At 39.6% G+C, this 15,988-nt stretch overlaps 1 protein-coding gene across 1 annotated transcript in view; it reads right to left on the reverse strand.

Moving 5' to 3' along the window:
* LOC122808799 (deleted in malignant brain tumors 1 protein-like) overlaps positions 1-15,988 on the reverse strand; it is a 1,006,762-nt gene that overhangs the window by 332,493 nt on the left and 658,281 nt on the right. The window contains exon 6 of the mRNA XM_044079852.1: positions 8,278-8,586. Coding sequence (XP_043935787.1) covers positions 8,278-8,586 — 309 coding nt within the window. The remainder of the gene's footprint in view (positions 1-8,277; positions 8,587-15,988) is intronic.

Genomic DNA, 15,988 nt, shown 5'->3' on the forward strand with positions numbered 1-15,988 from the left:
TATATATATATATATATATATATATATATATATATATATATGTGTGTTATATTTATTTATATATATATATATATATATATATATATATGTGTGTGTGTGTGTGTGTGTGTGTGTGTGTGTATATATATATATATATATATATATATATATATATATATATATAAATATATGTGTGTGTGTGTGTCACTTCAAAGTTGCTATTACTTTCATTCTCACTAAGGAAGGCCTGTTGGCTGAAACCGGTCTGGGTTGTTTATTACTTTTAAATAAAATACTTATATATTCTATTTATTAGCCTCATTTGATGCTTTTCACTTTATTTGGTGCTGGCAATTTTGTCTACTTGTACTGGTTCCTGCCTTGCACCTGGTCCTACTTGCAGAGAGTTTTTTTCTGACCTTGACTCATGTAATAACCCCACACAGTTTTCTACATCTTCTTGCCATGCTCTTATCCATTTTCTGGCAAAGTTGTATATTGCTATGTGGACAAGGACAACAGTCTTTTTACCCAATGCAGCTATTTTTATGAACTGGAGGATGTAATCTCAGAACCTCTGCATCATGGTAGCTGGCACGTATCTCTTCTCTATCCACCCTCCTACCAATATTACTACATTCCAAGCAAAAATGAATCCCCCACAAGAAGACATGTCCTGTTCATTTATTATCCACTGGCATCTTATTTAACATATGATCAGCAATATAATCATCTGTTGATTGTCCATCCATACTGCGGAAGCAGGGCTAGCTACCCAGTGCTGTAATCCTTGGCTCTAGATGATTGTCACTTTTGAAGTAACACATCAACTTCATGTGTGCAAAAATAAGAAAAAAGGGTGTTTCAGATAGAAGGAATGTCCATCCATAGGTTCATAGGTTCATAGGTTCATACTAGTCTATCTGCCCTAGGGCATTTATAAGCCTAGCCAGAGTGTGTTTGGCTTTCGCCACCCATTTTAAATTAATTTTGCTATGCCTTTTTTGAGGTTAGTATACTGTGCCTCTGTCTAACAGTGACACAGAAGTGATAGCCGGGGTAAACCTACGATCTCCCATCCACTCATCAAGATTCCTCTTGAAGAGAGTCAATGTGTAACACTGCCTAACGTAGACTGGGATTTTATTCCAGAGTGAAGGGAGCCTCTGGGTTATGAATGCAATGACCATATGTGATGCACACTGCAGAGAGATCCCATTGCATCATCAAAGTTCTTTATTTTCCTCCTCCTCAAACCAGTATCACCTAATTAATTTTCATGTTGCCATTATCTGTGACATTGGATAAGAATGTTCAGATTCATGGGTTTGCAGGTTCTTAGGTGTGTACTAGGCAATCTGTCTGCAGACCACTATAAACTTCACCAACTTCCTATATTCAAAAGATTCCTTCAGCCTCAGGCAAAAATCTGATGTCCTGCCTCAGTTATCTCAGTTTGCCATGAAGATGACAGGGGTGCTAAACTGCCTAACATGTAGTGGAAATTTGTTCGAGTGGTAGAGGATACATTGGGATATGAATCTATCACACCAACCTGTTTTATTTATCTATTGATGAATGCCTAGTTCCTTAAATAAGATATTTGAGAAACCCCTTGTTTTGCAAAGGAAAAGGAGATTAAAGAGAGGTGGATCTTTTCTTTCCTTGTCCAAACTCTAGGCTAAACAAAATGAGTAGTCTATAAGAAGTTGAGTACAGAGAGAGGGCTGCTGTTCTCTGCTGGCACGTATGAATTTTAAGAACACTGATTTTTTTTTTCAGGTAGGTGTCTTTGGTGTGTGCCTTCTGTGGAAGGTTGGGCACTGGGATGGCAACTCGATACCGTAAACTCCACTGCCAGTCATGAGCTGACAGGTGATCCACTGTGGCATTGCCTAACTGGGAAAAGCTGAAAGAAGAAGAAGGTATCTTTGGTGCCTCCCAGGTTGAATGATATACTAAGGTAAATGCATACCAAAATAGGCATTACATTCAATAATGGATCTGATGAAATATGAGTAAAGAGGGATTAAGACTTATTTGGATCTACAGAAAATGCCTTTGGAAATTAGATGGATTAGTAAGAAGGCTTTAAAATCTACTTATTTTTATTTATTTTATTTTATTTTACATTTGTTAACCGGGAGGATCCGACTGGATACATGTCCATTTTCAGCGGAGGCCCGGGGAGAAAAGCTCCAGACAAGACAATACAAACAAGTTGGAAAAAACAACTATATATTAAATAACACAGGTAAGGTTTTAGTTTTATAAAAATCAAATCAAGATAAAGTTTGTGATTACAATATATTCATGATATGATTCAGTAGATATATTTGAGACCCTGAGTCTGGGAACAATGTAAGTTCAGAGAGATAGCTAGCTAGGGTTAGGTCAGTAGCAGGTATGTGTTGACCGTAGATAGAGTTTTAGTTTGGTCTTAAATAGACTTAAGGAGGGCAGTGAGGTAATGTCAGGAGGAATTTTGTTCCAGATTCTCCCTACTGAGTTGGAAAGAAGAGAGTCTCCGGCCGTGTTATTAGTTTTACAAGTTTGGATAAGGAGGCGGCTGGATGATCTCAGTGTACGAGGGTTGTTGCAGAGGGAGATAAGTTTTTTGAGTGAGGGAGAGTAGTCAGGGTTGTAAATTATTTTATGGGCAAGGACTAGTAGGTTATATGAGATATGTTTTGGTAGCTCAAGCCAGTTTAGCTGGGTTAAATTGGTGCAGTGATGGGTTCTATATGGTAATCCAGTAACAAACATATGATTATAGCAGATAGTGAGTTTGTTCATGAGTGTTTTATTAATATTCTGTAATAAGGGGGATGAGTACAGGAGTGTGGATAGAAGATGGGTTTGGGCAATGGCGGATTTAGCTTGGGGGGTCAAGAATCTATTTATTCTATATAGCGAGCCTAGTTTCTTATTGATGGATTTAATCATTAAGTTTATATGAGTGTCGAATTTTAGGTTATTGTCTATAGTTACCCCTAATAATTTTGTCGAGGGATCCGGAGAGATAATTGTCCCGTCCTTTGCTTGGATCAGAATTTAAAGGGGCTTGACCTTTGTGTCGGTGAAAACAGCAACATTTTTGTTTTTGGATTAAGTATCTTAGCGGCGACTAGAGAGCCAGTTTTCTATTTTACTGAAAGTGGATTGGGTCATATTTTGTAACTCTGTAGGGGTTGTACCGAGCAAATCAGCGAGTCATCTGCATATTGAATACAATTAGCATTGCATACGACTGTGTGCAAGTCATTAACGCAAATCGAGAATAGTAGTGGTCCTAAATGAGCCTTGAGGGACTCCCAGAGTATTGGGAAGTAAGTTAGATAGTTTAGTCTGCCATTTTACTGCTTGTTTTCACCATTTAGATAGGAACTAAACCATTGAATAGAAGTGGTATCCAGACCAAATGAGTGTAGTGTATGAATTAATAGCTTGTGGTCCACCATGTCAAAGGCTTTGGACAGATCCAGGAATACTGCTGAGGAGATAATATTGTTATTGCGGTGGGTATTGATGGTATTGGAGAAGGCAAGAAGGGCAGAGGTGGTACTATGAAGAGGTCTGAAACCATGTTGAGTATCAGCCAGTAGGTGATTGGCAAGTAGGTGTTCCATAACCTGTTTCTGCACACATTTTTCCATTATTTTAGATAGGGGGGAGAGTATAGATATGGGCCTGTAGTTAGAGAGGTCTGTGGAGGTACCTCCTTATGGAGAGGAATAACATAGGATACCTTCCAGATGTCAGGGATTTTGGCCTCTGTGAGGGTGCGGTTAATGAGTATTGACAGGAAAGGGTCGCTTCAGCTGCCTTTTGTAAGTATTCAGCTGGAAGTTGATCGCTGACAGTGTGGTAGGTTTAAGTTTTTGATTAATTTACAAATGAATGATGTAGCTACAGGCTGAAAGGTAAATGGGGAGTATTTTTATTGGTGGGAGTATCAAGGATATGAGAGTTATTTGGGAGTTGATTGAGAGGGTTTGAATTGTCTCGGTGAAGAAGTGATTAAAGCTATTAGAGACAGAGTCCCATGGTTTGTCTATGAGTGTGGCAGGACAGGGTGGTAGAGCGACCAGGGTGAAGGAGATTATTTATCCCGCCCAGAATTTTGTGGGCATTTTTGATGTTCAGTTTGCAGTTTCCAATAGTAATGCTTTTTATCATGTATAATTAGTCTTTTGGTTTCATTCCTAAGTTGTCTGTAGGTAATTTGATCAAGAGGAATTTTAGTGGTGCGCCAAACAGACCATGCTTTATTTCTGAGATGCATTTTTTGCCTGGTTTCTTTAGAGAGCCAAGGGACATCTCCTGTCTTAGTTATTTTTGAACGAATGGGGGCATGATAGTTAAGAATCTCCAGGAATTTTGTGTTGAAATACTGTACTGCTTCATCTAATGGTAAATATTTAAGTATTGTCCAGTTGCAAGAATTTAATTCTAGTTGAAATTTGGTGGGGTCGAATTTTTTTTATTTCTGACAAATCTTAGTGTGGAGTTCTTTGGGATAGTAATTTTGTGCTTGATTATGTAGGTGAGATGGTGATCACTAAGGCTATCAGGGAGGGAGCCAGCAGTATATTGGTTGGGATCACTATTAATAAGCACCCAAATCCAGTATACTCTCCTTTTGGTTAGATTTATCTATCCTGGTAGGAGTGCAAATGATTTGAGTGAAGGAGTATAGGTTTATATGAGTGGAAGGGGTTTGAGAGGAGCAGGAAGACCAGTCTATATTAAAGTCCCCAAGAACTAAGGTTTCTTGAGGGAAGTGACTTGATAGCCAATGCAGGATAGCTTCAAGAGTTTCTGTGTTCTTACCTGGGGGAATATACACACAGATTATATAGATAAATTTGGTTATGTTAATTTGTAGCCTGGAAATAAGGATCTCCGCATTGTTAATCTGAGGTGGTTGAGTGACATCGATAGAGACAGTTAGGTCAGATTTATAGAGAATGGCTACCCCACCTCCTTTTCTAGAGCTTGGTCTCCTATGTATGTTATACCCGGGGATAAGTATTTCATTGTCCATAGTGGTTGGTTTTAGCCAAGTTTCAGTTAGGCACAAGATATCTGGGGAGAGGTCAACTATGACAGCATGAAGTTCATGTACCTTATTATTAATACTTCTTATGTTCAGATGGCAGGTGAGAAGGGAATTTGTAGGACGTGCCATGATGGGATTAGCTTTATGGTCATTGAAAAGGGATGAGTGTTGGAGAATATTGGCAGGACCAGGGTTAGGATGTATGTCCCCAGGTCTTAGTAAGTTTAGTCTTAATTTGGAGATGAGTTTCAGGAATTTATTCACTATTTTGTAGGACTGCTTTTGTTTAAGGTTAATATTATTTGAGGTGTAAGGGTATGGAAGTATAGAGCAATGAGTTGTATCCAACCAAGTCCCCTGAGTATGATAGAAGTTTGGAAGAGTAGATTCAGGGGTGTAGGACTCAGCCCTGGAAACTGTGATCCCTGAAAGAGTTTGGGTTTCATATAGAGTAGTAAGATAGGAGGTTATTAGGAGTGGTGTTAGTATATAATACCACATCTCTAGAGAATAGTTGGAGACGGTTCACTCATAGGCATGATGATTAAAGGATAAGGAATTATCAACAAAAGTTCCCATATCCTTTTGGAAAGTGTCTAATTGGAGAGGGGTGTCATGTATATGGATTTTTTTTACCAGAATTAACTGTACTATATATTTTATTTTTAGTTTGAAACCATCATCCTTTTACCAGTTGTTATGTTCTAAACCACATTGGAACAATTATGAGTAAGAGGAAGGGTGAATAACAACACACTTTATAGCTGCCTACAAAGTTAGATAATAACTGTCCAGAGGTATTGTCCTATTGCTCTGAGAAACAGATGCCAAATGGGAGAGGTCCCAACACTGAGCCCTGAGGTGCAACCCCAGTAGCATTTTTGCATCCAGTACTGCCAATCTGACTCTTAAAAACATGAGTTCTTTAAGGCAGCCAGTTAGCTGCCCACTACACAAAATAAGGATATATATTTAGATTTACAAATCTGTCAATATTGCCTTCATGTGAAATAGTACCAAAGGCCTTGACCAAGTCCACATATGCTGTATATACTACGTAACCAATATCTACCACATTAATGACATTTTAAAATAATTAATACAATAAAAATGCAGGACCTTTCCTGGATAAAGCTGAATCGGATATGATGCAGAGATAAGACAATGCCCACATTAATGAAGTTTGAGACAATACCTTCTATAGCTTCACTTGTGAACAAGTAAGACTAATGGCTATATATTTATTAGGAACTGTGGTTGGGCCACCTTTGTATATTAGCATTACAGCTGCTGTTTTCAAGGATTTATCAATGTTTCCAGTGGAGAGGTTTAGATTAAACAGGTTATATAGATGGTTCATATAAGCCATTTTGGTACTGATAATCAGGCAACTTGGTATCATATCTAAGCACATGGATGAGGTGGTCTTAGCTTTTGGACGGCTAACAGGACTTGTTCCATGGTAATTAAAAGGGAGCACAGGGACTGTGGAGTCTGTGTAATACCTATAGGTTCATAGATTTATGCCAGGCTATTGATCTGGTGAACCATTTTTAGCTTAGCCATACCTCCATCTCTTAGCAGAAGAATTTTGTAGAAAGCCAAAAATAATGATAGATGAACGTCCAACATCAAGGACAGTTTTTAAATATTGCTCTTATAAACTTGGAATGATGCTAGAATAAAGGATTTACATTAGCATGCATTTTCTGAAGTCTATGAATTATGAAAGTCAAATGACTGCGATCATTTTCATCCTCATTGCAGTAAGGATATTTGTTTTGCATACTCAAACTATTAGGATCAATGGATTATAATCTATCAATATCGCTGTTTATACGTTTCACAATGAAGTGTTTCATTACCTTACAAATAAGAATGATAAAGCTGTTTGCTCTGCAGTTGCTGAACTTAGTGGTGTGTCCACCCTTGTGGAGGTGGATGGCTGCAGCTGTTCTCCACACTTCCTGCATAAAGACATTTTAGAGGCTAAGGTTGAACAGATTTAGTAGGGAGCTGGCTGAAAAAAGCACTTCAAACTGACAGCAAAGCAGTTAGGTATGTTGTCATGATCCAAAGCATTAGTGTTCTTACCTCTGAAAGGTCCTTTCAGACCTGATCCATTGTGGCCTGTCAGTTGGATATAGACAGGATGGCAAGCATAACAAAGTTTGGGAGACAGTAAGGTAAAGGTTGGGGGGGTGGTTCAACTAGCATTTTTGGCTTGGCCTTAGGACTTACTGGGGAATGTGAATTTTTACATGTGTAACCAACGGTGAGACATTTTCTGGGGATGTTGTTTGAAGATGCCATCAATGAGGATAGCACACGTCACATTGATCTAGATATTAGATGCCCAACTGGTACATGAAAGTCATCCCTGGTCTAACACATTTTGCCCTAGTGAAAGTGCGGACTACATCTTGAGGGTGGTGTTTTCCATGGTGGAGATGGTCTTCTGATTCACGTGATTTGTAGTTATTATTCTCCTATATTCTTATGAAATCTTAATTAAGTTTTCTTCAAATATTCTTTTTCCCCAAGAGACTAGGATATTCATAATTTCTATGCCCCTGATCAAATTTAAATATGTCACATCACATCTTGATTCACCTCACAGAAGGATTTGGAAAAAACAACATCTCTTAAAGAGTTTATATGCTGTGGATGTAGAGGAGGGGTATATTACCCATCAAGAATGAGACAGTGAAGCTGAAATTGTATATCTCACACATAATTGAGAATTAGCTACTTGGCAAATATTACTTTGAGAACTGATAACCTAAACAAAATTAATTTTCCTATGTCTCTACCTTCTAAATGTAAACTTCTTTGGATATGCTTGCTGACATTTGGAAAACTTAACAAAGATAAAGGAACTGTAATCTAAATCAGTTTATACTGTTGGCAGAAAACCTGACATCAGTCCATAAGGGCATGGACAGTGTACTTTTCCAGTTTCAAAAATTATGCAATTAAGCTACCTCATATTTGAAGCATATCAATGAAATAGTACATAGTACATACGTACACACACCATCTTTGCCCACTAAATTCTGAATTTGTAGTGCAATAAATATTTAAACAAAACAACAATTTTGGGTTACAGACCTTTAAATTTTCTTGTGCTCTATGACATTTAAATATTTCTTTTGCTGTGGTATAAGGAAATACTGATAGAGGTCATAATGAAAATGCTGTTTGGATGAATTATCATTTTAAAAAGATGTACATACATTTGCACTGAACTCCAGCATCCTCCGAATGTTGACAGTTTTGCTTCTTCCATCCCATAGATGGGCATTGTTTTAGTGATGACTCAGATCCCTTACAGCTTACATTATCCAGCCATACTGGTCCAGTTCCTTGTCCATAGTGAGCTCCCTCTTGTGCTGAAACAGGATCTCCACACCCTAGTTCTCTACAGACAACAGCAGCTTCCTCCATTCCCCAGTTATAATCACATACTGTGCCCCATTCATTACCATAATAGATCTCCACTCTTCCAGCACAAGCATGAGGGCCATTTACTAGCCGTAGTGCCACTGAAATGGAATAAGAAAATGTATGAAAATAGCAGGTAAATAGCAAGTGGCATTTCATATTACTATATATACTTTTGAAAGCATGGCACTTATTTACTTTTAAAAGGAGCATCAATGCCATATTTTTAAGAAAATTAAAAATCAATAATGTTAATAAACAATAAGATATGAATGACAATACATTCCAATGGACTTACTGCAGTTAAAGAAGCAGAATACAGTCACAAGTATATTAGTCACACATCAAGAACAAGATATTCAAACTAAGCAGGCAAAAATATGACCAATCCACACATTTTATATTCTGCAAATGTATGAAGATGAAAATAATATGAAGAATAAATCAACATCAACTAAACTGGGTATATACTCATAGGTTCATAGGTTGGTACTAGGCTATCTACCCGAAGGCATATATAAGCCTAGCCAGAATGTGTTGGCTTTCGCCACCCCCTTAGATTAGTTCCCTGTGTCTCTGTCCAGCACAGCCACTGAAGTGATCCCCGAGGTAAACTTTCTGTTTCCTATCCACTCATCAAGGTTCCTTTTGAAGAGTGCTAGTGAGGAGCTCTGCCTAATGTAGATTGAGATCTATCCCTCCAGCACGTCCTATTTATTGTTGTGGTGAGGTTTAGATCCCTAGAGCGTGTGGCTCGAGGGGATAAGGTTATCTTTAGGTGGAGCATGTCCATCAATTCTGGGTTGGACATGGCCTAGTATGTCATGCAGGGATCACCTGTGAGTAGGCGGTAAGTAACCGAGTACAACTGGAGTTTCTTCAGTCGAGCTGCATAGGGCACCTCTTTGAGGCCAGTGATCCTCTTGGTAAGGAACTTCTGTGGTCTTTCCAGCTGTTGCAGGTGTCTTGTAAGGTACATCCCAAATGGGGCATTCTACTCTATGATGGGTCTGAGTGATGAGTAGAGGGGCACAATGACCTCTTTTAATCTGGATGTGAACCCTTTTGTGATTAGGTGGGCCATGTAGAAGGATTTTCTAACCACTTTGGCAATGTGATTATCAAAGGTGAGATTACTATCTACTTGGGTCCCCAGATCCCTTACTGCATCTTTCGTATTTAGGGGACTACCACCTATGTGGTAGTTTGTGGGTACTTTGTTTTTTCCAAAGGGGATGACTATGCACTTTTTGGCATTTAGCTTGAGGCCATGATTTTAACACCAGGTATGAGTCTCAGTGAGACCCTTTTGGAGGATGTCTGTGTCAGCCAGAGAGTCAATTATAGCCCCTAGTTTGCAGTCGTCTGTGAACGTGGTCACCCATAGTCCTCCTGTGCTTGGCTGCACCTCTGAGAGGTATATGCCGAACGGGAGGGATCCTAGCACTGAGCCCTGGGGAATGCCACTTGTAACTGGTTTAGAGTCCGACCTAGCTCCCGCAACTCTCACCATGTGGGTGCTGTCTGTGAGCCAGATGGCAACCCATCTCGTGACGTAGGGGTTTATGTTCAGGCTGGTGAGCTTGTCTATAATACCAGAATGGGGAATGGTGTCAAAGGCCTTAGCAAGGTCTAGGTAGGCTGTGTGTACCACCTTTCCCTCATCTATAGCCTTGGTAACTGTCTCAAAGAAGTCCACCAGGTTTGGGAGGCATGATCTGCCCTTAACAAAGCCAAACTGTGTAGGGTCCAGTGTTTGGAGATTCCCAATGTCTTTCTTAATGAGCTCCATGATGATGTGCTCCATAGCCTTGCAGACCAAGCTAGTCAGGCTTATAGGGCGATAGTTCCCGGGGTCTGTTGTGGCTCCACCTTTGTGGAGTGGAATAACCGTTGCTGTGCGCCACTCTATGGGTATATAGCCTTTGGAGAGGCTGAGTTTGAACAATGTGTTTAGGTGAGGGGTTAGTTCATCTTTGAGCTCATGTAGGACGCAGCCTGGGACACCATCCATTCCCACTGATGCTGTGTTTTTGGCTTTGGAGAGGGCTGTTTTAACCTGAGTGTCTGTGATTTCTGGGACTCTACATTCTTCTGGTATGGTTATGGGCCCTTTTGGGGGTGAGAGAGGGATGAAGTTTGTGCTGAACCTCCCTGCCGGGATGCTGGCGATATCGGTCAGTTCAGTGTATTTTGTGCCATTCTGTACTAACTCTGAGGAGATCTGAGCATTTCCACTTAGATTCTTGACATAGCTAACGAATGCCTTGTGGTTATCTTTCGAGTCCTTGGCAATTTTTCTTTCAAAGCTCGCCTTGGATGATTTTATGAGGGATCATAGTTTCTTGCTGATACTGATCAGGGATGTCTTCCCTTCTTGGGATTTTACTCTTTTCTGTACTAGTTTCCTCCTTCTATTGTATAGCTTGTTTATGGCAGGAGCCCACCAGACTGGTTTCCTTTTCTTGGAGGAGTGAGTCTTGGTTTTGCTTGGGATGGCACAATCCAGGCATTCCTGTAGCTGCCCATAGAATGCATTAGTAAAGGATTTTGCAGGTTGGACAGTGTTATCCTTTAACATGGGGGCTTTGAAACTTTCCACCTTGGTCTTAAGTAATGTGAAGTTTGCTTTTGAAAAGTTTTTCATGGTGGTTTTCTTGTTCAGAGGTGTGGGCGGAATATGGATATCCAAAGTGATTTGTTTATGGTCAGATCTAATCAGCGAGGGGTTAACCTCTGGTGTGGAACACCGGTCACCCATGTTGGTGATGACCAGGTCCAATATGTTGTCACCTCTGGTGGGAGCGTTGACCAGTTGAATCAGGGCATTTGAGTTTATAAATTCTAGGAAAAGTTGGGCAAGGGAGTTAATACTTGAGTAGTTCTCCCAGTTAATGTTTGGGTAATTGAAATCACCCTATATTAGGGTGTTTGGTAGGACCTTTATGTTTCCCAGTGTTTCCAGAAACATGGAATGGGGGTCTTGGGCCATGGTGGGTGATCTTTAGCAAGCTACAATTTGAATTGCTGTTTTTCCCATTGCTAGTTGCACGTGGATGATATCTGAAGCATCGTGCTGTGCCACTAACCCGGAGGTGTGGGTATCTTTGATGAATATGGATACGCCCCCGTATTTTGTATTTTGATTTGGGTTCTGTGGCCAAAATGTATGGTATGAGTTGTAGCCCAGTAGTGCCGGGGTGCTCTCTGGAGCCTTAAACCAGGCTTCTGTTACTGCACATATATCGATTTTCTTCATACTGAGGAGTGCCTCAAGTGTGTGCATTTTGAGGTTTAGACTTCTGGCATTGAGTAGCATTACCCTCAGTTTTTTGTTACTTGTGCTATTTATGGTGGTGGGGTTTGTCTTTTGAGCCTTGCCTAAAAAAGGCACTATGGGGGTGGCAAGAGCCTTGGCCAGTATTTGAAAGCCTAAGGGTGACAGGTGCAAGCCGTCTCTAGCAAAGCATCGTGGCTTGTCGAGCATGTCATCCCAGGTGGACAGACACTGGATCCCCTTTGAATGACACTAGAAACTTAGCCAATTGTTGAAATTGAGAATTTTTTCTTTATACCATGGTATCATTCTTGGTGAGGGCAGGATGCTACTCAGGGTCAGGGTCATACCGGCCTGGGCTACTTGATCAGAGAGCTCTTCCATGTCTCTTTTCATGTAGTCCAGGGAGGTATGGCTCAGGTCATTCACACCAACATAGACAATGACAGAGTCATATTTGTACTTGTTCTGGAGTGACCTGAGTGCTTGTGTTATGTGGCGGATCCTGGCACCTGACAGGCAGCTAACAGTAACCTTCTCCTTATTCAGCCTAGTGAGTGGAACGTCGGTGTGCCTGACTATAGAGTCACCTATTACTAGTATGTTGGGTATGTTATTTTGCCTTAAGGGCTGTGATTGCATGGCACACTGGCTTTGTGAAGTATGTGTTTCATGGTTTATGATGGGGGGTGGAGGTTGCTTGGATGTTTGCTTTGGAGGTCTCTGTTGGTTTTGCAGAATTTTATTTAGAGCCTCTGAGTATGTTTTCATGCATTTATTTATTTATTTTTCTTTTTTTATTTAACATTTGTTGACCGGGAATGTCCGACTAGGTTCCACAGATCCTGTTTTCAGCGGGTGCCCGGGGAGAAATGCTTTAGAATGTGGGAGGAAACCGGAGTGCCAGGAGGAAACCCATGCGAATGCAGGGAGAACATGCAAACTCCACACAGAAGGCACCCCAGCCAAGAATCGAACCGGAGAACCTCTTGCTGTGAGGCGACAGCATGAACCGCTGCACCACTGCGCCGCCCAAAAAAAAAAAAAATGTATTAGTGTTTGTTGGTAGGAGGAGGGGGTTGTCTGTGTACATGAGGCAGTTGTAACATTGCCTCAAAATGCCCAGATTCACCAGTTGGACTGGAGAGTACACCTGAAACTGCCCTTTGGACATGCCCCCCCCAGCATGGCTTCAGACCCAAGCACAGCACTAGCATAGCTTTAGTATCCTTCACCAACACCATCCATCACCTTATAAACAACAAACTACTAGTATCAGCCATTTTCCTGGACATGTCAAAAGCTTTTGACACCAATTCCCACCAACTACTTCTTAATAAACTGGTTTCACACAGTCTTAACACAGCATACTTAACATGGTTTCACAGTTATCTGTCTAACAGTCAGCAGGCCATTAAATGGGAAAACACTCTCTCCCCACTGCTGCCAGTTTCCACCAGTGTACACCAAGGATCCATACTTAGCCCCCTATGTTTCACCATTTTTACTAACAATATAAACTCACCAACCCAGCATGCCTCTATCATACAGTATGCAGACGACACATTCCCTTATCTGCTCATCCCTTTCCCTACCTAAACTGCAAACTAAGATGCAGAAATCATTCCAAGACATCAATACTTATCTATCAGAGCACCAGCTTATCCTTAACCCAAACAAGACCAAGCTAATAACCTTCTCCTACAAACCCACCAATCACAACTACCCACCCCTATGCATTAAATCGGGTCTAAATCAGATTGTCAAACTTTTAATAGTTTGAAGCACTAAAGATCAAACTTTATTGACAGAAATATTGAATTTCTATAAAAAACAATTTTAGGAAAAAAAAGAAAAACCTAAAGGGTGTAAGCAGGGGGGCAAGCCCCCCTGCACCCCCCCACACCCCCTGCTACTTAAATATACCAACTCAGAGATCGCACTTCAGTGCAATATAGTGCAGAAAATGAAGATTTCCGTTTCCTACACTGTATTGCAATCTCGGAGTTGGTATATTTTACACCCTTTTGTTTTTCTTTTTTACTTTTAAAATAGTTTTTATAGTAATTCGATCTTTTAACAGTTTGATCACTACAGTTCGATCTTTAGTGGTTCGAACTATTAAAAGTTTGACAATCTGATATCGACCCCATTAAATCAGCTAATGGTACCACAACTGAGCCTAGTAATCAGGCCAAGCTCCTAGGTATGACAATTGATAACAGGTTGAAATTTGATCTTCACATCTCTTAAACTATTAAACTACTAAAAAAGTCAGTGCAAAACTCGGCTCACTATATAGGGCCAAACCCTACCTAACACCCCAAGCCAGAGTAGCCACTGCTAGGTCACAACTACTATCTACTATTCTCTACGGCTCACAAACATTCACCAAGCTATGCCACACAGACCTCCATAATCCTGAGTCCTGCTATAACAAAATTGCAAAGTTTGCCACAAATCTCCTCCACAAGACCCATCACTGTACTGTTCTTCAACAACTAAAATGGCTAGAACTCCCCAACATACTAAGCCTCAATCAAACTACCTTCACCTACAATATCCACAACCCCAAGAACTGCCCATCCATATCAACACTAGTCCAACTACAGGTTAACAGCAGGTCCCTTAGGTCTTCAGATAAGCCATTACTCAAAATCACTCAATCTCAGAACTACCACGGTGACTCTATACTCTAATAAAATAGCTAAGCTCTGGAATGCTCTCCCTCTAAACATACAAATCACTCCCTGCCATTCTTAGTTCAAAACTAGGCTAAAGGATCACCTCATAGACAACTGGATCTGGCCCTGCTCCTCACCAGGATAAACCCAACTCTATATTCCCCTCTCTCCATGCATTGTTTCACAGGTTTTGCTCCTCAACTATCTTTTAGAACCACTACTACAATGTCCAATTTTATTTCTTCTCTTCTCTATGGCTATTTTACTCTGCAAAGCAAGCCACACACTTCATGTTCAAACTGCACCACTCTATATTCAGGTATCTAAAACCCATGACTCTAATGTTTTCTATGTTTGATACTGCTTCTCTGTATCAATACTGTCTCATGTATTAGTTGTAATAAGGTATCAGTATGGTCTCATGTAATATATGTAGTAGGTTATATCAATTATTGTATGCTGACAGCTATCGTATGATCAGGTGACTGTTAAATCTTACAAAGCACAAGAAGTTTGGGAGGTCACTTTTTGGAAGTTCTAGCTTTGCTGGTGTTTACATTTTGTTTTTATTGATTGGTTTTTCAGTCATCTTCTCACTCATTGTTTTAGTTTGTTGTCTGGGATATTTCTGCAGTGACCCTAATGATAATGGACATCAGCTGGGTATAACAGCCCAGGCAAAGATGCCAACATAACGTTCATAACTAGATATACCAATGACAATAAGAATATTACAGATATCATTAAGAAGAACTGGCAGGTACTTACCGTTGACCCCAAGATTCAGAATATAGTACATAGTATTCCTTGCTTTACATATAGAAATAGTAAGAATCTGTGAAGGATCCTATGTATTGAACACTTTCAAAATGAAGTCAATAGTCTATTAGAAATAAAAATAGATTGGGTACATTTCCTTGTAATAAATGCAACATGTGTAAATTTATTTCGAAGGAACAAAATTTTATCCATCCTGTTATTAATTATAGGTTTATACCAAAGTTTTGTGCAAACTGCAAAGATGAAAATCTTATTTATCTGGCAACTTGCGTACATTGTCCAGTATTCTATGTAGGTATGACTTCCAGAAAGTTAAAAGATAGGATGTATAATCACTTATATGATATAAGAAGAAATAATCAAATGAATGCCCTAGCAAAACATGTAAATAATTATTCAGATCATAGTTTTGAGTTTAGGGTATTACAGATAGTAAATAAAAATAAGAGGGGGGGAATAATAAGAACTACTTAGAATCTATTAAACTATGTTGGATTTTTAAACTACGAGCACATTTAGAACCGGGTTTAAATCAATTTGTTAGTATTAAGCCGGTGTTAGTTGCCTGTAAATATTAAGCTATTTAGTAAACACCACATTTAATAATTTCTACATGAATTCATTTATTACCATTCTTAAATTTTATATATATAATTTTATTATATTTACCATATGTATTATATCTGATTTATGTATGATTTATAGTCAAAAATGTATGTATTATATTATATTAAGCTTTAGTATTTGCTAGCACAGTGTTTG

The sequence above is a fragment of the Protopterus annectens genome, chromosome 1.part1, assembly GCF_019279795.1.
Source record: "Protopterus annectens isolate FY-2018-M chromosome 1.part1, PAN1.0, whole genome shotgun sequence".
In the NCBI taxonomy this organism is placed as follows: domain Eukaryota; kingdom Metazoa; phylum Chordata; order Ceratodontiformes; family Protopteridae; genus Protopterus; species Protopterus annectens.